This window comes from Puntigrus tetrazona, chromosome 6 (assembly GCF_018831695.1).
Source record: "Puntigrus tetrazona isolate hp1 chromosome 6, ASM1883169v1, whole genome shotgun sequence".
Taxonomy (NCBI): Eukaryota; Metazoa; Chordata; class Actinopteri; order Cypriniformes; family Cyprinidae; genus Puntigrus; species Puntigrus tetrazona.
Genome location: NC_056704.1, coordinates 17,839,146 through 17,864,634, shown reverse-complemented (window position 1 = coordinate 17,864,634; position 25,489 = coordinate 17,839,146). Strand labels below are relative to the sequence as shown.

Here is a 25,489-nt window from a genome sequence, read left to right as displayed (position 1 = left end):
AGTTTATGAGTTTTTACACTAGAGCCTTTAGTTTGTTTGGTCTTTTATTTTGTGCACAAGTTTGCCTGAAGGAGGGATGGTTCATTTTGACTTCAGCACGATATGCAGTTGGGTCTAATTTGTGGAAGAGATTCAACGTTGATGACGTATAAATGTCTATTATGCAATAATGGATTTCTAATTGCTACTATTCTCCAAAGAAAATTGCATTGAGCAAGTCGCATTTTCCATTTGTCACACGCATAAGTGCTGTTTGCGCTTTTTTCTTTATGGCAGTCAAAACCAAAAGGAGTAAAAAAAAAAAAAAAAAAGGTGAATGTTTCCATTTATTTCACCTTCTCCTCTAGAGATGCAGCATCATGTAGCCAGTTGTAAACGGTTGCTGGTACTGTATCATATCGATGATGAAAATCTACTGCGCTTTGGAGTCAAATAATATAAACCAGTCAGAGGAGGAAAATGGATGCAGACCAAAAAAATTAACTCATGTGTGATAAGCCTTCAGTCTGATAATCCTGTTGCGAATTACTTGTAAGACAAAACGTGGAGCTGTTGGGATAGACATTACGTTCATTGAATTGAGCTGAAAGAGACACTGAGGGTAGGAAACAACTTTGAATATAATAATAAACTCTTGTGTGTCCTGAACAACCCTTGTGAGTCACAATGCGGCTCTGTTCCAAATGCTAGCAAGCTGCCAACATAGGCAGCACTTGAAGAAATCACAGGCACAAACCCAATGCTACGGCTGTTTGAAAAGGTAGGAATTATGCTATCTTCTGAGATGCATTCTTTTTTCTAAACAAAAAGAAAAATGAAAATTAAAGTAAAACACACCGCACGTATTCTTCGATTAATGGTGTTGTAAGATGGTGTATATAAAATAAAATATAATTTATGCAATACTGCACACATTGATAAAATAATCTAAAAATGCCTATTAATATTTTCATATGCTAATAGCAGCAGTATAATAGTATATTTTTAATGAGTATTATTTTGTTAGCCTAGCGACCTGCTAACATCAAATTAGACTTGTGTTGTTAATGTGTTTCAAATCAGTTAATATAATGCCCTATATAAATTCAAATTTAACCTGAAGCCACCCAAGAGATAGAAAAGATTTGGAGTAAGTTATTGCATCACTTGCTCACCAGTGGATCCTCTGCAGTGAATGAGTGCCGTCAGAATCCAAACAGATATCACAGTATTTGTGAAAAATACCATCCCCTTATATTAAAATCCACCAATATATATTGAAAAAAGTAGACCGATAAAATGTAGTCAAAGTAACAGTTTGAAGTGGATTTTTGTTATGTTTAATTTATTAAATCAGCTGTTTGAACTTTCATTCTGACGGCACCCATTCACTGCAGAGGATCCACTGGTGAGCAAGTGATGTCATGTTCTATTTCTCCAAATCTTCCAGTGAAGAAACATATTCATCTAGGATGGCCTGAGGGAAAGTACATTTTCCGCAAATTTTAATTTTTGTGTGAATTATTTCTTTAATAGACAGCTTAACAGGTTTTAAAACAGAGTGCATGCTGGGAATCCTCTTTATGATTCATCCGTGCACACCATTACAAGGGAATACTGAATTTTTTGATCCACTATACTGCGATACAAATATGCACATGCATTTTAAATATACTCATGTGGCTGAAAGTGAAAATATGCTACACTTGCAAAACTGCCAGATTCCACATTCATTCATAGTGGTTCCCAATTCCCCATACAACCTGAAGGCTGCTAAAACCAACCAACTTAGATCCCTAATTAGGTGTCATAGACAGAAACAAAACACAAACCCTGACAGGCTGCTCTACCCACTGGGATTTCTTTAGTTGGTAATGCCACGGAACGTGAGACAGTGAGAATGTGCACGACCCAGTACATGAGCTCTCTTGGTAAAACGTGTCCATTTGAAGAGTTAATTGAAAATGTAGCACTTCGAATCAGTGCATGATTAAAAGAAATGCCATTTTTAATATTCTGCCGCTGTTTGTGAATATCGGTTCCATCATGTATCCATCTCTTATTTAAGATATTAATACAGTATAAAATGGACACAAAAACATTCTGCTGTAGACCCGTTGCTTTGTTCTCCAGCACACTGTATTAGTTCAATCTATACTGCTTACAGTATGAACAGAGATATCAGTGAGAGAGGAACACTGGGCGTTCATGAAAGTATCAACTTTCACATTAAAGACTGTGCAGAGTTGCTGTGAGGTGCAGACTCACTGGTACAGAATCGAAAATGAGGCTTAATATTTCATGACATTTCAGATGAAGTTCAAAACATCTTAACCTAGCTTAATGACATTCCAAAAAAAAAAAGAAGTCAGCAGGTTGGATTGGAGAACTTCAAATTAGTGATACCGATGCTATATTGGCTTGATATATACATATGTGCGTCTACATATCAATATGTGAATATAAATGAATATGTATGTAAACGTACATGTATATACGTTCCTGTAAATTTTTAATCAACTGAATATTGCATACCGCATTTGCCCCTAACACACTATAGTCAGTATTATAATTATTAGTTGGATTAGATATCCAGTTAAATAAAATAACTACATATTGATTTAATTAATCAAAACTGACAGTGAAGACATTTGACGCACTGTTACTATGTTGCATCAATTGATTTTTTTTGCATTTTATTTAATTATTAATGTTCTTATTAATGATATATATATATATATATATATATATATATATATATATATATTATATATATATATAAATATTCCTGTGATGGCAGGAATTTTATTAATAAAATTCCAAAACTAAATTATAAAAGTAGGAAAACAGTACAGACATAGATTAGTTAGGCTAGTATCAAAATTATTAAATTATTTCCAATAATTCCAAGAACATTTTATTGTTACAACAACAACAGCAAAGCGAATTAGCAGGATAGCAACATTTGAGAGTCAAGGAGAGGTGATTTACTGTGAATAATGACTTAAGATTTCAGTGTGTTCAAAAAAAAAAAACTTCAAAAGACTTAGAAGTTCAATGTTAAAGAAGCCCTTGAAATGTAGAGCTATCTCTCTCTGTATACCATGATAATCAGTGTTTTATAATATAACTTCTTCCACAAAAGTCATTCTCTTCAATAGACGGCATAACAGAAAAGCCTTTTTGTGCTCCGTTTCATTGTTGCCGCAATACTGGAACGCATGCAGTGTCAAGGTGCCTTATTTCTTCGGTTCATCTTCCACAATGAACAAAATGGTGGTTGCTGATGACAAACAGACCATCACTCCTAATATTTAGCTAAGTTAGATATATAGGGCCTATGTGCAGAATAGCAATACATTTGATCTGTCATTCACTAACTGAGCACATCTATAAAAGAATAATATGGTGGTCTCAAACTGCTCTATTTAATGGTGACTCACTGTGGACTATGACAAATGGTACTGTCTGGTAAACAAGGCTAAGATTTAAGTGGTGGAGAAGATAGGTGATTATTCTCCGAAAAATGTGTGTGGGCTATCCTCATTCGATCCCTACAAAACAAACAAGCGCACTCATTCTCTGATGATGCCCGGTATTGACCGGTCGGCTAGAAAGAATGACCTAGCAAAACCGTTTGGTCCACATAAATGTGCAGGATACATCAAGAGAGCCCGAAGAGGCCGCAAGTACAGTCTATTCAAATTTCACAAAGGACAAATAAGACGTTTTAATCGTATTACATACGATTTGGCGTTCCAGGATTTGTGCCACTGTAAGAGTCAATCTAGCAATTTCATTTTCGATGCAATTCTGCAGGAGATTAAGTTTACCTCTCACCGATTCCTATTACGAGACCGCTGTTCATCATGTGTTTCCTGTCGCTTTTGTTCTCTCTCTTTAGTTGTTGTCATTACCCCGACAGTGCGTGTATATTTTCTTACCAGTGCTTATTAATTATCCCAGATCATGTAGAGATACATGCAAGTAATGGATTCTATTAAGGACAAAAGATCCGTCATGATCATGAAACAGCCTTTGGCTAAGAGAGTGAAAAAGGAGGACATTCATTTTGTTGATTATAATTACATAGAAGAGACTCAGCGACGGGCTACAGGTTACGGCCTTTAAAACTACACATCTTCAGATATGATTGGCCTGTATTAGTTTGCTTTATCTCAAGGAGGGTTAGGGTGCTCGTAGTGATCTTTCTCCAGTTAATTACAGACAGTGGATTTATGCGGATAAAAAAATAGCAAATTTGCCAGTGCTGAGAGTCAGCACCTCCTGCCGAGGTGTCAACCGTATGTTCATCAACCTGTAAAAGAAACACAGGAAACGAGCCTACCGGAGAATTTAGACAAGTACGTATCCATCATTAAAATGTCTTGTAATGACTAGGATGCTTGATGAAGCCAGCGACCAAACACATATCTACATAAAAGCTATGAAATATTCATTCAAATCGTCGGTTTTATGTATGTGTTGCAGCAAACACATATTGTGGCTAAATATGAATTTCTCCATAAAACTAAAACCGCAACCGATTTAAATGAGCTAATAATTTTACAAGAGCTGGAACAAATAGTAAAAGGAAAGCAGCCAACAAGGGAACCGGGATACATGGGAACTCCTTCAACATAATTTAAAAAAGCATCCCAGGTGGCAACTCATGAAACTGCTTGAGAAAATGCCCAGATTGCGCAGAGCTATTATTAAGGTAATAGGTGGCTAAATTGAAAAAGATAGTAAAATGGATATGAAGTAATAAAAAAGGCAATACGTAACTAGTATCATGTAAATGTATATTCCATATATACTTTGTAATATTAAAATGCATAAAAGTACAGTCTGTTAACTGTGAAGAATACATAAAAAACTGAATATTTAAAAACTATATATGTAAACACAAACATAAATATTGTTTTTCCTAGCTAAATTGCAGAGCTCCAGCAATTCTTTATTTGAAACCTCTCCATAAAAACAAGACACACAAATAGCATACCTGACCTCTGCTGTCATTTATTTTAATTGCCTGTTTATAGCAAAAGCTGATTATTTTCTTCATACACATAAAGCTTATGTACACAAGTTCTGAGAGCAGACCTCACGGTTATGCATATTCACTGAGAAGTGGGGATTATCAGGCAGACATGTAAAGCTTTATGCCAATATTTGTAGCTGGCAGTTGGAGGTTTGTTCAAAGAACAACATCACTGGTGGAATTCTTCGCTTAATAACCGTTCAATCAGGGAGTTTAAAATTATTGATTAGAATAGACAGCCAATGATAATACGCAAAGCTAACAGTAGATTTAATGCTTTCCTCACAAAAAAAAAAAATGAAATATAATAATACTATACCATGTTAACCAATGCCTATTTAACACAATAAAAATGAGGCTTACAAAGATGCCATTTGCTCGGACTGCTATGATGTAAAATGTTATTCCACATGGACATTATCAGTAATTACGCTGCTGAGCAGGATGGGAAAAAATATTTTTTCTCCATAAATTTAGACCACAAATGGAGTAACTCCTCCGAAAACCCACTAATTCATTAATACATAGGAAAGGAACTATCCAACCACGAAAAATGGATATTTAGATCTACATAAACATGGTAGTATTTAATCATTATGTTATATAACATCAAATCTCACACTTAATCCTGCACTCCAACTTCTATCTATAGCCTATAGGCTAATTCACAGACTTTACTCTAATTCCTTAAAAGGGGGACACACACATGTAGAGCTAGAATCCCTATTTACATAATGAAACATTAAAAAGAATTTCACTAACGTTTGATGATTTCATAGTCATTAGTAACACATTTAATCCATATTTTCAATATGACTACAAACATATACACGTATTAAAAAGTGCTCTAAGCAATAACGTAAAATTGCATGCAGTGGCCTAGAGATTCAAATTTTTTTGACATTTTGACAGAGCGGTTGAGCCTTTTAACGTCAAAATATTGAGTCATGAGCACGGATGCGAGCACAAATTCATATCACCGCCAGTTTTAATACATTTCATCAGAAAGAAAGCAAACGCAGGCAAAACTAAAAATTTGTTTGTCACCAATAAAAAACATGGCAAATCATGACTAAATAATCTGTTGTTGATGAAACACTCACCTTTTACAATTAACTGGATGAGTTTTGGGCGTAGATTGCGTTCACTTTGTATCGAGCAGGTGTACAAGCCCTCGTCCGTTACATCCACTTTCTGTATCTGTAAGCTGTATTCATGTTTATCCCCCACATTTGATACGATGGACACGCGAGGATCCCCTGACCACTTGTCATTCCCTGCGTAAATGATACTGGAACGATTCAACCATGCTCCTTTTGAGATCCCATCCAACAGGTAGCATCTGAAACCAGAAAGAAAGCAGATAATTAAAGACACCCTGCGGTGAAAATCAAAGTTTTTGCATTGTTTTCATGTCTCTCTGGCATTTTTAGAATGCTCTGGGACAAACCATGTCCAAATTCATCAGTCAACACCACTGCTGAGCACTAAAACCCCAGCGTACTAAATAACTGCGTAAAAAAAAGTGGTTTGAAACAGAACGTTATTACCATCGTAAACATGCAACTAATCCTGTCAAGTTCCAAGATGGGGCTTTTATATCAGTAGCTGTTTGAGGTGGTTTTTGTACCATTAGCAATGCATTGTTAGCTGACATTGTGAGAAAAATACATAAAATGTATTACCATTCTGACACATCAACTTGTAGATGAAACTGTATAACTTGCACTTCCTTTTTTCAGAATCACTTTCAGTGGAGATTAATTTGCATATTCATGATTCCCTGTATACTAAATGAGGTGAGGATGTAGAGTTATATTCAAGCCACTTTGAGGCGTGAAAAATAATTTTCATGAGTTAAATGTTTAAATGTGTAATTTGGATTATCAAAGATGAGTTTAAGGGATAAAACTTTGACTGTGGGGGACAACGGATGTTACTACACATGCAAATTCAAATGCGTCCCACGAATATGGTGTACAGTTTGCAAATAATTACTACAAAAGCCTGTCTTTACCTTTATAACTCTCCAAACTGACTAGTGGAAGCAAACAGAAAAAACAAACAAACCAAAAATGGTTCAGGCCCAGTTTTTATGTAAGATATTGAAGAAAGTTATACTAAAATGCCTAATAAACACCACTTGCAAATCATACAAACTACATCAGTCCCTGGTGTGCACAAAAGATATCATCAAAAGCAACAACAACAAAATAACTATTTAATATTTAAAGCAGTGGTTCCCAGCTGGTGGGTCGTGACCCGAAAATGGGCCGTAGGTCTGTTCTAAAACAGCACGGAAAAAAACAATGTTAAATGCAAATAGTTAAATGCAACTAACTGTATAATCATGCATTTAGGACAGCAAATTAAACAGGCTTATCAACATTTCAAGAAAACGCTTAAGGAAAAAGGAGAAAATGCTTTCCATATCTTTTGTTGTTGGCGTCAAAAGCTATGTGGCCCAATTAAACTCCACAGTATTTCGATGCAAATCTCTCCGTCACTTTGCAGAAGCCAAATTACGCCGATGCCAACATGGACAGTTTGCATGAAAAGGCCTCTTCCTCAAAAGACGTGTGTTTTTTTTTTGGTTTGTTTCAAGGTCATCCCATTTTGTTTTTCATTTCTGGGTTCCTGTCTTCTGTGTTCATTTAAGCACGACGTGTTCAAATCGACAGTTCTGACCTCTAAACAAAAGATTTGAAACAGCAAACGAACCAAAAAAACGCGTCTCAGAACTTCAATCCGGTTCTGTGTCTAACATCTATTTGTTGTTTGTCAGCAGTGGTTTGAGACTATGCTGTGAGTTATTCACACCGGATACTCTTGAGGTTAGAGGTGAAATGGGAGTCAACATATCCGTCAATGCACTGCAGGTCTCAACTCACTGTCTCAAAGTTGACTGGATATTTTGGATATGGTCTTTTGGAGATATTCTCACGCCACTCAAAAAAAGCTGATGTTGTTAAAACAGGATTTAACTTCGTTTCACTCAGGCTTGTTAAAAAAAAATGTACACAGAATGCTATGACAAGATTTAAAACGATACAGCTGATTTACAATTGTGCACGAGAAGGCCCACTTAAGAATGTGATTTAGAGCAGATCTTATTAAAAATGTATTGATGCTTCTATAATACAACCTCTTAAATTAAAAACCTTTCATAATGTCAAATTGCATGTTGTGTACTATGTTGTACATCCATTAAAAGCAACTATTAAAACATTCATTATTGTTATTATTGCCCTCTTAAATTTGAAATGTATGACAAACTATCTGAAATATTAGTGATATGTCATAATTTCTCAGTTTTATGCATGCCACATTCCCCGAATATCAATGACAGATAATAGCGTATAACTTATGTGGGCCTATATTCATAAGCACACCTAATTAACAGAAATAGAGATGATATATTCTTCGCATTAAAATTAATGGCACAAGAGATACGAGACGGTGAAATGGTTTTTACACTTAAATAAATAATTATCTAAATAAATTAATACTTGTGCTAAATAAAGCACACATGCATAACCATGACTTCAGATTAAGTGTTCAACCAAACATGTAACTACAATTCCAGATTTTGCAAATGCTAATGCTCAACTTATTCAAGTTATTCTTTTGAAATGTTTTTATGCTTTTGATTTAATTTAATACAATTTCTATATTCCTAAAGAAATTGTTAATTACAAACAGAACAAATATTTTACAAAGTGCTACTACACAGTTAAATGATATTAACATTTATGAAGACAAAAAAACTCAATAGACCGTTAATAAATTATGTAATACAAACTTAGCTATTCTAAATTATGTGCTACAAGCTAAACTCTTTTGATTTTCCTGTAAAAGCTCCTCAGGCAGACTGCTCTACATCACCATTTCTAACCCCTGAAACAGCAGGGTGGCTGGTGTCAAAGCACTACAGAGATCTTCTCGGACATATCTCACAATAACTTCCCACAAAGGCATAAGTGCTTCCTACCGAGGTGTAGGCTACTGTGAAAGAAAGAGTGCGGACCTCCATGTGTGTTATATTTCCTTTGTACCACCTGGAAAGGCTCAAAGCTGATTTCATGTGCCTACTAGCATGTGCTAGTCTTTGAACCCTTAGACTGAAGTGTGTGTATGTGTGTGTGTGTGTGTGTGTGTGTGTGTGTTTCGGAGATCATTCACTAGACCCATGACTTCCCACCAAACACATAATAACGTCTCTCACTTCCTTTTTTCCCTTCATAGTATCGAAGTCAATGGGTACCGTCAACTGTTTGTTTACCTCTAAATGTCTTCAAAATATATTCTTTTGTGTTCAGCAGAAGAAAGAAATTCATACAGCTTTAGAAAAACTTGAGAGAGATAGAGAGAGAGAGCGAAAGATGACCATTTTCAGTTTTGGGTGATCTGTTTCTTTTTACAAAGCCGCAACTAAACCATATGCCGACTAAAACTTTCTTTAATAATTAAAGGCTCATTTTTAGCCTGGTTTTATATCTGTAATATGTATGATATATATTTTTGGACATATATTTGTTATGACTTCTTCCTACCATGCATTAAATGCACTTTGACATGCAAAGTAGGTTTTTTATCATGAAAAAAAATCACTTTTCTTAAAGTATCACCGTTCTTATGAGAATCTCTCAAATCGCAGGCAGCTGTATATGGTAGAAATGTCAGCTTGCTTACTGACACATACATCTTACCCCGCGGTCCCCTATACCCCAAAAAATCACTGCAGAACTACGTATTTGGCATCCAAATACGTATTTTCAGGCCAATGCGCATTGTTACCAATTTAAATAAGCATCTGCTCTCAAAGTCTCAAAACAGCACAGAGAAGAGACCGTAATCAAGTCATGTTTGTTCTTTCTCTTTCCCCGAAATTTCCCTTAATCATCTTTATTCATCCCTTCAAAGCACTGCTCTGTGAAGCTCATGAGGGCAAACCTCTTCACACTCATGGTGGGATTTTTCATCTCATGATCTCTTCAGAATCCATTGAGGCTTTCCACATTGTGAAAGGCTGATTAGGTCTTCATCTGGTATTTTCTGATTCAAGACATGATTTCTGAAAAGCAGATTCAGGAGGCCTTTGTTTTGTTTTGGCTCGAACTGCGAGTTTTTGGATTTGAGGCATCTAAAGAACTGTGCCAAGGTGAGTTAAACACACAGAATCTGTGCTATATCCTTAAAACACGCTGAGCTCCACCAATTACAGTTGCTGCTCTACAGATGTACTGGGTGTTTTCTGTAATCTAAACTGGATTTTCTTTTCATTTCGGATTGACCCAGATTTCTTTTGTTCTTCTGATCACTCCTTCCATCTGAACAATTCACTAAAGATGTGCTTTGCTGGCAGGGCCTTTGGGATGGATTCACTGAAGATTTAAACAATTCTGAACACACACTGTGTTTATTTGAGACGTATATATTGAGATATATATATTTACATCCGCTAGTAATTATGTAAGGAATAATGTACATCCAGCAGGTTGTTATCGCAGAATAATGCGATGAGCTAGTGCTATTAGTTTCTGGGAATAACAAACCTTAGAATGTGGCGACTGACCAATCAAATTTGAGTATTTTTAAGAAGCCTTGTAATAAATATAAATAAAGAATTTTTACTGATGCAGATATGTTAGAAACAATGAATTGCAGTGCAAATGAAAACTTGAAGCCAATGAACATTTTTGAAATTGATAACTTTTTATGCCGATACACTGAGTGATTCAGGGAATCTTCCCGTCGTTAATATATTTAATATATCATCGTTAATATATACTCGTGATCAATCACATCCAAAATAAAAGTTTTAAATAAATATATATAGAGAGAGAGAGAGACAAAGTTTTTTTTAATACACAGTTAAAATTAATACAAAAATTAATACTTTTATTCATGCATTAAACTAATCGAATTTCACAGCAAAGACAATTATAATGTTTCTATTTCAAATAAATCTTTTGAACTTTCTTTAATCAAAAGAATCTGCAAAAAATGTTTAACTGTTTCCACAAAAACATTGCTAATAAGAAAAGTTCCTTGAGGAACAAATATGCTGTTAATTCAGCTTTGCCATCGCAGGAATAAATCACACTTTAATTATTTTAAAATAGAAAACAGTTATTTTGAATTGTAATAATATTTCACTATATTTACATAAATGCTTATATATATTTTTTTTTTAAATATGACAACCTCTTACCATTACCATACCGTCATCTTACATCTAACCTTTGAATGATAGCATATATACAACACACAATAAGAATGTAACAGTAAACAGAAATATTTATCTGTTTTTTTACAAAAACCCTTAATATGTGAAAAATGCCTGCAAACCCCATTTTATGATCAAATTGTAGAAGCATTCAGGAGTGAAATGCCTCAGACTGAACCGAAACCTCACAGATATTCTTCCTGCTTCAAAGTGGAACAATTCAAGCCAGCAGGCACACAACCAGAGTAGTTTGGGAATGCGAATAGGGAACAGGGTTTTGGGAAGGAAACAGCTGAAAATGCACCTTCCAGCCTTCTCTCTGTTCGTTACGCTAGTTCGCTTTCATACGGTGGCTGCAGCAAGCAGCAGACAGTATTTGAAACATGTTTGGTTTTTTTTTTTTTTATCATCACGACGATGTCAGGCAAAATGAGAAGTCGTTTCAGAGATGGGGCAAGTGATTACATTTTGATTAAAGATTATAAAGACAACAGCATGCAAAGATGAATCGCTCACGATAAGAGCAGGAACAAGTAAATAAGGTCAATTCTGATTTCATGTCAACATCAGCAAAATACCTACATGCTACATACATGAAAATTGCATTACTAGCAAAAAATCGCATTACAAAAGACATTTAAACTGATCATCAGAGAGATCCGAGAAGAGAATGTCACCGGGATTGCAGCATCCTCTTCAAACCCCAAAGGAGTATATTTTTTATCTCTTGTTTTTTTTTCTTTTCATAAGACATATGTGCCCATCTGATGTTGACCCCATTGTTGATTTTACATGCGCCAAAGAGAGGGTACTCTTTTGTGAAGACCAAGGATTAAAATAAGATTAAGTCGATCCCAGCCAACAAATCTTGTCTCGCAATGTGCCACAAGTCCTCAACACCAGATTAAACGTCAAAGCCAAGCTATAATATTGTCTCTAATGTGTTGAAAACCAACTGGCGACATTCCCATAAGTGCCTTTAGCAATGAGAAATGATGATAATTACATCTGGACGTACGTGGACATGGAAGCTAAAGCTATCGGCTGCCAAATGCCAAACAATGGCCAAAACTAATAAAGATGACTGAATGCGGGGACGCTATTAAAATGCTGCCTTAGTGCACATAGGTCGTGATTTCTAAAGGACAGAGGGTTTTTTTTTACAACTGCTTTAATAAATGAAGCAAAATGCACATTATGTTGCGGCTAACTACCATCTACCTCTAGCTCTCGCACACACATACACATACACATACTCTCACATGCATGCACAATATTATCTCAACATCTGCTATTTCAAATGAACACTGTATCTCCTGTGTCAAAATTACCCATTCAAAACCGGCAAAAATACATCAAATAATCCACTAGGGATCTCAGCCTCCCCTAGCCATCTGTGCTCCAGTCCAAACCATCAGACAGCTAATAGTTATGGTTATTACAGTGTTACCTCTCAAAGGACAAATTTAAAGTTTCCATTTGGATTTCCATCATATTCAGATTCCACTCACCTAAGAAGCTTTTGTAGGATGATAACTATACTTTCCTGTCAACGTGACTGTTCTGAATATGTCTTAACTTTGATTTGACGCTTATTGTTTATTCTGTGTTTTATTTATTTTACATGCAAGTCGGGAAGCAGAGCATGGTGAGTCATATTTTCATTAAATCAAAAATTTGCCAAAATTATTTATCATCAGTCATCAACTATAAGTCACAATTTCTCAATAAATCACGATTGTGGAAAAAAAAAATAAGACTTTCTATTAACAAACCATTAAATATGGCTTTTGCCTCAAATAATTTGCTGCTTATTATTACTTAGTAAGGCAGTTGTTACGTTTAATATGCCCTTTATAAGTACTAATAAACAATTAATCTGTTAATAACAGCCATGCTAATAAGCAACTAGACTAGCTTGTGTAACATTATTTATATAATATTACATACCAGACATGATCATGAATAGCTCAGCCACTTAAAACTAAATTAACTACTGTGTATCTTGATTAATAGAAAATTAAAGACAATTAACGGGATGGAATTAACTTCATAAAAAAATATTCATTAAATCTACTGCTACTGGAGAAATTAAATGAGAAATTATTTCTTCATAAACTTTTAATATGCATGTTTGCTTTAATAATAAGACACAGGCCTATATGTCGGTGACATACCGCATAGTATTATTAACTTATCCAACCAGTTGTGAATATTGCAAGGATTTTAATGTACTTTCCATCTGCATTATTGCAAAACTGAAATGTAGCAATTTGCAGGCAAAATAATGTAGATTTTTTTTTTTCTAGCTTTAGCAATAATTAATGAATATTGGTGCATATGAAGCGTTAACAATTTTTCACTGTGTTCACATCCATTCCATAAATTGCACAATCTCTAGATTTTTTTATTTGTTTTAAATATTTATTTGGCCTTAAAATCTGTTTGGTCGAAACAATGACTGAAAATATCATTTTAAGCAATCCCCTACCGACAAATTGGCAACAAAATTCGCCTTTACCTAGCAAATATTTTCATTTACTTGCCATGCTTATCTAATGCTAATACTAAAAGCAGTGATATATGGTCGAAGCAAAGGTATGGGCACGGTTATTTTTAACCTTATTGCATATTCATTTGAAGGAGTTTCCTGTTCCGACACAACATTTATAGAAGCAGAGTATTTAAATAAATAACACAAGGTGATTTACTGAGGTTTGAGGCATTCAATAATTTACTGGTATTTGTGGCATTATTTAACACCCAAAAACAATGTCCCTGTGAAGTTAAGTTAAGACGGAGAGGGAAAATACAACTGCCTGTGACTGTACGCTCTAATGTGATGTACTTTCTTTTTATTTAAATATTCCACAGCTGCTTTCACACACTCATTAATGTGCTTCTTTCCTGTCAAACGCTCTGTCAGAATGTTCTACGGTAAAGCGGTCGCAGGGCACCGCAAAAATATGTGTGTGCTAAACTAATTATTAGCCAATAAATCAGTGACGAGTGAAATGAACAATTTATTAGCCTAAAGACAAACATAATTTAGTCACCTTGCACAGTTTTTCCGCATATAAAAGAGATTTACTTGAGGGTAAAGACATTCCAAAGCAAATATATAATATGTTATATATACTCAAAGGATTACAAAAAGAGAGATAATACAAGAGCCTAGTCATATTAAAAATATGTGCAGCTTTTCTGTAATCTTTTGTGACAAATAGGGCTGCACTACATCATCCCGTCCACAATACCGGTATATTTTTTTACATGATAAAACATTTCATTTCGCGATATCAATGATATAGCAGCTTGACGACATATTTCCGGGGATGTAAAACGGCAATTGGCCTGAAATACCAAAAACACAGAATAAACTGTACCACACAATAACGTGATGTGAGCAAGTAGAGGCGTGCAACGAACGCAGCAAACATGGCGGCGGTGTGGGAGCATTTCAAATACGCTTAGAAAAGACGCTAAAAATAATACTAGCATCGTCAGCGAAATACCGTTTAGTATTTCGCATGTTTTTCACGAGAAGAGGAAGGGGTGGTGTTTGCTGGTTAATAGTCTACTGTATGATCATTAAAATCACGAAATGTCCTTAAACAATTAAATACACTGCAGAACGGTATGTTTTCTAATGAACCGCCTGTGTTCAAACAGCGCTTGCAGGAGCTCGCGGCGTCAGGGCTGAAAGTCCAATCCGAGAGAGAAACCTGCGCTAGTCAGTTAGCATTTTTATGATTTTTTTGTGATACCTGCATTTTACCAAATTAGTAATGAAAATAATTTATCTGCTGCTGTTGACAAAAAGAAGCACAGAGGACTTCCTGCGGGTTTTCCGTCAAAATAAAATTACAAAACAAAAAAAACCAGCTCTATTAATACATTTATTATAACGTTCACACGTAGTGTTCAAATTGGGATCTGTAATATTTTTTTAAAACAATTCCCTTCTGCTAAGCAAGGCCGCATTTATTTGCAAGTCTGATTTAAGGAGGGGGTTCTAAAAAATGGCGACATAATATTATTTTACTAATCTCTTAATAATTTTAAGTTAAATTGTGCTTTGTTGGTCGTGAGTTATCGTCGTGAATATCATTATCGCAAATATTTTTGAAATACCGTGATATCATTTTGAGGCTATATGACCCACCCCTAGTGACAATCTCTCTGATACTAAAAAAAACCTGGCAGAGTGTCACCACTATGAAAGTGGAGGAGATCGGTCTGTTCCATATACGCAGCTAAATGCAGTGATGCCACTCTATCAGGCCTTATAATTATACCCCAAAAAGCTATTATAAAAGCTATCATTACAATAATTATATACAAGTGGTTCCGTCCAGGATGATTTGAATTGAATTCCTTGTAAAGCTGCTTTGGAATAATTTGAATTATGACAAACAAGGCGGCATACAAATATAACTGTATTGAATTGAACATGACAAACAGCATATGTGAACAAGAAGCTTTCGGCACTGTACTAAAACTCAAACCCTGTTGAGACGAACCCTACGTGAATAAATACAACAGAGACGGGCAAGCGTCTCACACTTTAATTCTAATTCCTACAACAAATATAAATTATATGTGTGAGGGCCTGCTGGGACCCTGCCATATTTTGCATGACCTAATTCTGCTCACTGCCTTCCTTAAGTGACATATTTCTTGCAAGCCAGCACACCCTTTGCCACCTAATGTAGTGGAAGAACTAGGCTATAGAAAAACTCCGTCATTCAGCTGATGTTTTCTTTGCGCTGGAAGATATCATCTCAGAGCTTCAAAAGACGACGCAGCTAGTGAAGGAAACTCGCTCTTTGAGGTTTTTGTGCCAGTATTGAAGGTGCTAACTGTCAAAAAAATCAGCCTTGCTGATGGATCATGACATAACAAACTACAAACAGAAGATATGCGGTTGCCGCTTATAGCAAGAGGAAGACGTGTAACATGAAGGCGTGCGTTTTTTTTTTACGCCCTTAATTTGACTGGATGAATAAGGAAATCTAATGAGCGCTCTTCCCTCACATTCTTTGCGTTTTTGGCAGGGACTGAACCTCCTTGGGTAAGCTTTCTGTGAGACCATTTGGCAGAGATTACGCCCAGCTTAACGTCCGTCCCACAAAGGTCTTTGATTCATAACTGAGATTTGAAAGCACACGTACATCCATGCAGTAACTAGTGCATGTGAGAACGCTTTAATCAGATACAGCTACAGAGCAAAGGGATTAGCAACACTAAAATGTAATCAGTGTGATTAAAACATTAATGCGTTCACATACAAAAGCATTTCAACAACAACCCGGCTACGCTGTAACAGCATAGTGCCAGAGAAGAGTGGAAAATATTCCACCATGCTGACAGTCAAATAGAGAAACAATTGCGGAGCATTTCAATACTAGATGAGAGTCAACAGGGGGGACCATTTTCTTTAAAGGGACTATGATAGGTGCTGTGATGTTGCAATAGGGGAAAATTGAAATGCTGCAGAGAAGGGAGGCTGAATCAACGGAAGATCCGTTAAAAACGCGTCCATGCTAAGACGTCTTTAAAAAACAGCGAGCAACGTGATGTATATCAGAGACTCTCAGTGGTTTCTTCACAGCGCTTGTGTTCCTGATACAGAAAATGACACCCGGCCACGGTAACCATGGCAACACACCCTATGGACATGCACTAGATAGCCTCTGCTATCTAACACTAGTTCAAACACCTTGGTAGGCGTTTACATAACAAGGGACAGTTCGCCCAAAAATAAAAATCAGTCATTTTTTACTCGCCCTCATGATGAGCCAAACCTGTATGACTTTCTTTTTCTTCCGCACAACGCACAAAAAGACATGTTTTAAAAAGTGTCAGTGTTAGTCAATGCAAGTCAATGGGGTCAAACGTAGTTTCGTCCCCCCTTGCCTTCCAACCGAAACATTACCTTCCGCAGAAGACGAAAGAAAGTCATACATTTTGGAACGACGCAAGGATGTGTAAACAAATTCTCACTTTTGGGTGAACTATCCTATTATCTGATGTAGCGCATAAGCGCCATCCAAATGGCACAATAATACAAGCCTTTTGTACTATCCACAATGTGTGAACAATGGCAAGCATTGTGGGTTTGTTCTTTTGACTAAAACATATTCTCAGCTCAACGCAGCACTTAAATAATTGCAGTTTGAGTACTCTGCTTTTACCACAATTCCATTAATGGCCTTTTAAAGAGTCTCAGGCTGTTTTTAGAACTACCAAACATCTTCAAAGCAGCAGAGAAGAAAAGTTGGGTGATCTAAAAGTTAAAAGTAGCGAGCTGGTACAAATTAAACTCCATTGTTCGTGTTGGTTGGGTTTTGACAGCTGCAATTAAAAATCTCATGTTCTTGAAGGAAACCAGGCGCTGCCGTCTCTCAAGAGGCAACTGCTTTCATTTCATAAATAAGCTCACTTCCTATCGGCTAATATTGTGTCATAACGCCAATCCTCTCGGCTTCTGACAAATGGAAAATGCGACATTACGCGACCTATTAAGCAACGTGAGCACAGAGCGAGATATGCGAAGCATGACAAAATGTTTGGAAGAAATGGCGGGCATCTTCTCAGCTGACAGTCTGTGATGATGGTGTGGCATTCCCGGTCTGAGCAGGGCCTCCTTCTCTGCCAAGAATGCAGAGGCAAAGCTGTTGAGATGATTGATGACACGCCTCCACTGGCCCTCTCTTCCCTGCTGACATGCACTCACAACCCAACACTTTTCACCGCTAATTGGACAACCTTGCAAATTCCTTCTCTGAGACTGTGGTCCACTAAATTAGCCACTGATAACTGCCCAGAATTGGTTCAATTTATGAACGTCCAGAACTGTCGTGCTGGTAAGGTGTCACTCAGAGGCTGTTGAGTAAACCTGCCAGGCGTGCAACTTTCCAGGCGAGTTTATTTCTCATCAGTTTTCCATTTGAATGTTTTGATCAAGCTTGCGGGTGACAGTTCATTTAAAGTCTAGTTAGGTAGAACTTTGCCTGAAATGGGGAAAAGATGTGTTTGTACATAATGAGTCCCGAAGGACAAAAATCGCATTGCGGCCATAAATGGGGCATCACATGAGCTCATTCTGCTTGTTTGATTAGTCTGAATCACGTGCTAATTATGTTTTCATATGAGAAGATGCACATTTTAAAAAGAAAATCCAGGGGACCTATTACAACACAGCTAGCAAGTTAAAATTTTGAATTCATTGATTTAATTAGACATTTTAAGTTGCTTAGTAGCTTATGTTGACATTATAATACTGATCAAATTAAGTGCAATATTCTTAGATTGCAGGAAATTAAATTGTCTTGATAATTTTTTTTAAATTAGGCCGTGGATTTCTTTTTCCCAGACTGGAAAATGTCAATTTAATAAACAAAGTAATATCTTATAAAAATAAATAAATAAATACATTTAAATGTTAAATAATATCTCATTTTTGAGCAATCAACTTAAAGATTTGTGTTTATTACACAAATTAAGTTTCTCTTCCTCAGGCTCGTTTGCTGTCCGAACATAAAACAGGTGCCATATATTCTGCACAAAAACATTCTCCGTTAGGATTTAAAAATAGTTTCTGGAAGATCTAGTGTTGTCAACATGATACTGCCCTATGTTTTTCACAGACACTAACAAAGTAAAACTGCAACCGCCATCCAGCTGGAAATCTAGGTCTGTTATGTAACCCAAATGTGGTCAATGGCCATTCAAAAATCTGAAAACTACCAGACTCAGTGTGAAGCCTTGCCAAATGTCTTAGCAGAAGCCTAGCAGCACACAATCAGAAATTTTAAATATTTCAATCCATGACCTTTTAATCTGTCAAAGACATCTGAACTCTACAAGAACTCTAAGAAGATTTATAGGCTCAATCAGTAAAACTATATAGTTATGGGTTTAGTTTACGGGAAACACCTATGTTGAAAAAGGCTAATCTTGAGTAAATTGGACGTAGATTTGAATAAAAAGCAAAGCTAAATGAGCAATTAATTCTTGAAAAATTACACTGGAATAACAAGCTAGTTGCTATATCTGAGAATTATATGGTTCCAATAGCAGAGGAAAAAAATCTAAATAAACATATCATTACACAATTTGGTAGCTGAAATAGGAATCTGTGTAAAATAAATCCTCGTAAAAGAGCCCAATCATCCAGAATATTGCTTTTTTTCTATTCTACAAGGGAAACTGCAATCATCATTGCTTTACATCAAGTAATTTTTGATTTCTTTGTTGGCCAACATGGTGATACGTCACATTAAGCTCTCAGAGGGGGAAAGAAAGCCTAAATGCTATTGATCTGCTTCACTGCTTTGTATTCCATTCACTAATAATTACCAATGCAGTCCCTCCAATTACTCGGCTCTACTTAACATTTACAGCCACGTGCAATCCACACACATTGATTCATTATGCAAATGACAGGGACTAATTTAAGGCTTGCTTACATGACTCCATTTAAAAACCTGCAGTCATGGCAATGCACTGCACAAATGAATTGAGACACAGTTTCCATTTAATGCTGCACAGAGAATACTGGAAACATTTAAGCCAAATATTAACAAATGATTTGAATGTTCTTAATGTTTTGAGTACTTTATTGTACTCAAATGATACTCAATACCTTACAGCACTGAGCCAATGACAAACGAGTCTTCAATATTAACATTGAATATGGTGAGGACTGATGATAGGATTACTGTTAAGGTGAACGGCGCAGGCCCGTGTGCTCTCCAGTTTGAGAGTAGAGTGGGTGTCTAGCACCTGAGGGACAAAGAAGCTTATCTGGTATCTAGTGAGCCTGCTTCATCAAAAGCCATGAAAATCAGTGACAGGTTGAGGAGAAGGGAGGTTAAATCTACTTGAAAGGCACTACTGTTTTTTTCAGAAGTGCTTCAGGTATAATTGCTTTGAAGATAACCATTATCTGTTGGCAATGATTATTTTTTTCTGCATATTTTATCCTGAGACTCGTGACCTCCCCCACAACTGGGAAAGGGAGCTTCTTTAGGAATATACCATTACAATATTGCAGTGATACAATTATACTGCCTTGGAAAAGAACTTGAAAAGAGAAAGTGCACAGCTGTATTCTATTCTTTATCATCAACAATACGAAAGGGTTAGTTCACCTCAAAATGAAAATTCTCTCATTAATTACTCATTAATCCTCATGTCGTCCCAAACCTGTAAGACCTTAATTTATCTTCAGAACACAAATTAAGATAATTTTGATGAAATCAGAAAGCCACCTGACCCTCCATAAAAGCATACTCCTAACGTTGCAAAGCTGAAGTTTCTGGATCCGGGATCATTTCAGTTGTGTTGCTGTCTAGGGAACGTCAGATAGCTCTCTGATTTCATCAAAAATATCTTAATCTGTGTTCCAAAGACGAACGAAGGTCTTACAGGTTTGGAACGACATAATTAATTACATAATCTTAATTTTGTTGTGAACCCTTGAAGTGCATTAAACATCAGTTTATACATTATATCAAGGTTTCCCAAACTGGGGTTCTTAAATTGATGAAATGTTTATAATGAAATAAAAAAAAGATAAAAAACAAAATAAATAAATCAAACTAAAACAGTCCCTACAAGACTTTCTTAATTTATATAATTTATAAGCTTTTTATAAAGAAAAACAAAAAAGATAAAAATCGAAATTTTTGTATAATCACTAAACTAATAATTGTTGTAATATATAATTTGTAATGTTTTAATAATTAATATTTTAAATATATATACCAGTGTTTTTTTCATAATGTAATCCACATATATCTACACACACACACACACACACACACATATATATATATATATATATATATATATATATATATATATATATATATATATATATATATATATATATATATATATATGATAGCAAATAAACCACATTCTTTTACGTTTTCTGTACATTCCTGCAGTGGCTTCAACAAAGAATAACATCTTGCCTTCTGGTATTCATGGCTGGTGTGTCAGATAATGTTAAGTTCCTGTCTAGCTTTCTATAGCTATCTCTATCACCTTTATTATCCAGGGCTCTCTCTATATTTACAAGAGCAGCGTGGAATACCACACACAATTTAGACTCCCCGGTTGCACACAAAATATCGCAGCTGAAGCTGATCATCTCTGATCGTGAGTTATTCCTGAACATTATAATGTTAAGCTTTACCACTGGCATCATATTTGTATATACAGTTTGTTGATAAATTGCAGCCAAATTGCAAATATTAAACGTGGGCTTACTGGCACAAAGTCAAGAACCATTTAAGAAAGATCACAGTATTTGTCATAATTTATACTCCTCAGCTCAAGAGACCAACAATGCCAAGGATAAAAACAGATTAGATACACTCTAAGAAGTCATTAACATTTTAAATCCTAAATATTCTCTCCAACACATACAGCGTACACGATTAAATTTGTGATCACGTTGCGTTGAAAAGAAAGCACAAATAAAGCAAATTTCAAGAGAAGCCCATTGTATATATTTCATCAATACATCTCCACACTAACACAACTGATACAATCCCTCCGTAATAACTGCATCAGCAAAACATCAATAATTGGAAGACATCCATTGAATATTTCAGAGAGCACAGCACACAGTTAAAGTGTCGGTGTTCGAGTAAATAACACAACAGAAGAGATAAAACAGAGGAGAAAATCTCACAGTAACATCCTTACGATTAATCAGCCCTGACAGTAAGAGGTGTGGCCTGAGGAGAAAAGGAGCAGGTTCCCACCCACGTCTCCAAGTAACACTGACGTGGGTGAGGGACACGTTTAAAGTGCAGGCACTAAGCATTCACAGACCACCAGCTGACATTCTCTGGTCATCTGGGACAGTCATGACAGCCCTATTCACGGTACACAATAGCCTCCCATTACAATTTTTTACCCAATTCTGAGATACAATAATGTTGTCACATTGAAATTACTTGGCATAAGTGCCTTCACTTGTGAAAATGTAACAACAATACAAGAAACATTCTAGGGTGTATTTTAGTCAAAGCAAGGATAAGAAAAAAAAAAACCCTAAGATAACAATCGAGGCATTCTGGGGGAAAAACAGCAAGGTGCAAAACTGATGTTTGAATAGCCTGCTAAACATAAGCAATGGTAGAAATTGACTATCACTTAAGCCAAGCAAAATATTTTGTGGAAACAAGCGGTGAACAAAGGGTGGCGGTCCATCATTTTCCCCAAAGCTCTACAAAAAAGTCCTCAGTGACATCTTAACAGAGGGGGGGTTTCAAGTAGATTGCAGCAGCCGAGCAACCCGAATCAACACAAGCAAGATGACATGAAAACCTTACTTAAGCAAAATATCTTTTATACGCTGAGCAAATTAGGATTACACAAAACAAATGTTTTATAAAGTGCAAACTGTAGGCTAGATTTTTAAACGAATTGTTCGTTTGAGTCGGATCTTTTCAATGAATCGGTTGACTGATTCAATAAACCGGCCTTGGATCATTAGTTCACGAATAGGACTGAATCAGTTTCAGCATTTCTCGAGTCACCGACTCTTTAAACAGAGAACCGTCTCTGATTTGTAACAAGCTGACACCCGATGAGTCAGCTGACATTTTGGTTATTTTATGTTGAGACATGCCGAAAGATGTAGCCTAATTTAAGTGAACAAAACACTAATATTATTTAGGTTTTAAATCACTTTTTGGTTACAGCACACTCCACTCCATTGTTCTGGACTATTGACGCTACAATGAGGATCTACGTTAATAAGAAAATCAAAAAACTATAATTAAGAGCAACGTGTAATCACATATTACTTTTTAAAAACCTTTTCCATCGTGCAACGTGCAACGCCAGCGTGTATCGGACTACGTGATGACGCACTTACGCAAAATAATTGCTAAATGGGGTTTTGAACAGATTCGCTGAAACGAACTGTTCGAAAGAACCGACTCCACGAAATGAGCTGAACTTCCCATCACAGTGGTCCTGTGTGTGTATTTAGAAAAGGGGGGCAATGAAAAATCGTAATAGTCAAAAATGTATTCTAATGTATACAAAAACGTCATACAATGTTTCAAATTATTCCTAAGAGTTAGATTTCACGTAAGACAATAGCGTACGTAAACGACGTTTGGATCAATTCTTAAGAAGAAAAAATCTCCCCAGGGCTGAATTCACTCCATATCTGATATTATGAAAAAAAAAAAAAAAAAAACACATTTTATTTAAAGTAGAGTACCACATTCACCAGCAAGATGGCAACTTGTGAAACTTAAAAAATAAAATAAAAACTTAGCATCAGACACTTGCAGTTATCGTCAGACACGCCCATGAAAAAAAGCTTTCAAAAATCGCGAATGGGTAGGATTTTTGCAAACATGTTCATTCTAAAGCGCCCACATCTTGACTTGAATCAAATTCCAGTTTAATCCCGCATATAACCGTGTGCAACTTTTCTATCCTTATCATTTTTCCTCATGATGCAAACATTCGTTGGGCTTTCTCGGACGGTGGGAATCATGAATGACTTCATTGTAATTGTGCAAAGTGTTCCGCTTGGCGGGGTTTACAAAAGTCTACCCCCTTCCCCAGCTCCTTATGCAACCCCTCATAGAGACAATCTGGACCCTAGACTTTAAAGATCTATAAGTGAGCCGGTTCATCCTAACTCGAAAATATCTCAGGAGAAAAAAAAAACCCATCACGGTCGCTAACTGTTGGTCTATATGGGAATCAGCGAGGTTTATGACCCAAATAAAAGTGACGGAGCGGCACTGAGGGATCCGCCGAGCGTTGTTTACAAAACTGAGAGCAGAGCAGAGACAGAGGCAGGTGCCAGCCAAGTTTAGTTTGAACACTTCTACATCGACTTGAGTCTCCTACCTGAGCAGCGCGGTGTCTCCCTGTCTGCTGACCACGCTCTCGCTGGACGCATAGTCCACAGTTTGTCCAGCGGGCAAACACGATGGTAAAAAGCAGCAAAGACTAAGAATTATAGCGGTGAGCCACTGACCGGAGACGCACGCATCCTGCACTGCAATCATTATGTCCATCACCGCCGAATGGAGCACGGATCGTCGTTATCAAAAATAAAAAGATCTGGATGAAAATACAATAATCCTCCGCGAAAAGCCCGAGAAACGGCGTTCCGTGTAGTTTCCCAGATTTGTTTTGATCGGAACCTGACCGCGGGAGGAAGTCGACTCTCCAGTGGCTTGCACACCATCTAGTGAGGAAATGGGAAACGGGAGCAGAGCTAGCAGCAGACAACCCCCCGGCTCTGATCCTGTTGCCATGCGGCCGTTTCCCAGGCAACCTGTTCCCTGTAGCTCGTGATGGAGCAGTTAAGCGGGTGGTTATTCTTGATACGGCAATACTATTTAAATGAGTGAGTTTTGGCCACCCGGGGTTTAGCGCCCTGCAACCTCGAGACGTCCTCCTGCAAACACGCACTTTGTTTTGTTTTAGCCTATTGCGTGCGACGTCTCCAAAAACGAGTCGATGAAAAGGGCAAGATGTAAAATGACACAGGTCAGGTCTTGTTTGTGTCATCCGTGGCCCGTGCAGCCCTGCAGTAGGCTGCTGTTTGTTCCCAGAAGTCACTGCATGTTGGATCTTCTCATCCACCTTTAGACTCCTTAGCTTTAAAGATTTCATAGTAGTTTTTTGTGTTGTTTATCATATCTAAGTAAACAAAATGTCCTTAAAATTAAACATGTCTGCAACCACAAAAAAAAAAAAGAGTCAAATTTTCCATCATCTGAAAGTTTAACAGGCTAAATAAGCTTTCCATTGATGTACGGTTTGTTAGGATAGGACCGTTTTTTTGGACGAGATACAACATTTGAAAATCTGGAATTTAAAAATCTTAATATTGAGAAAATCTCCAAATGAAGTCTACATATTATTAATAAAATCAAATAATAATAAAATGTACGTTTTGATGTATTTACGGTAGTAAATTTACTAAATATTTTAATGTGCCATGATGTTTACTTACAGTACAATGTATTTTTGGCTATTGCTACATATATACCTGTGTGACTTATGACTGGTTTTGTGGTCCAGTTTTACATATAAGGCTTAATATGTGACTCATCAAATAAATACATATAGGCCTGGTTCCACAGACAGGGTTTAGCCTAAGTCAGGATTAAGCCATAATTCAGTTAGGACATTTAAGTCATTTTAATGAAAAAAAAAAGGAGAAAAGCGTT

At 36.4% G+C, this 25,489-nt stretch overlaps 1 protein-coding gene across 3 annotated transcripts in view; it reads right to left on the bottom strand.

Annotated features, from left to right (window-relative positions):
• negr1 (neuronal growth regulator 1) overlaps positions 1–24,592 on the bottom strand; it is a 94,761-nt gene extending 70,169 nt beyond the window's left edge. Inside the window, exons 1-2 of one of the 3 annotated variants that reach the window (XM_043241915.1) lie at positions 24,156–24,592; positions 6,127–6,365 (exon numbers count right to left, since the gene is read on the bottom strand). In XM_043241915.1, the coding sequence (XP_043097850.1) occupies positions 6,127–6,365; positions 24,156–24,325 (409 nt within the window). In that variant the 5' untranslated portion in view covers positions 24,326–24,592. The remainder of the gene's footprint in view (positions 1–6,126; positions 6,366–24,155) is intronic. The other 2 variants (XM_043241918.1, XM_043241919.1) reach the window with 2 other exon arrangements.
• Positions 24,593–25,489: the final 897 nt, after the last annotated feature.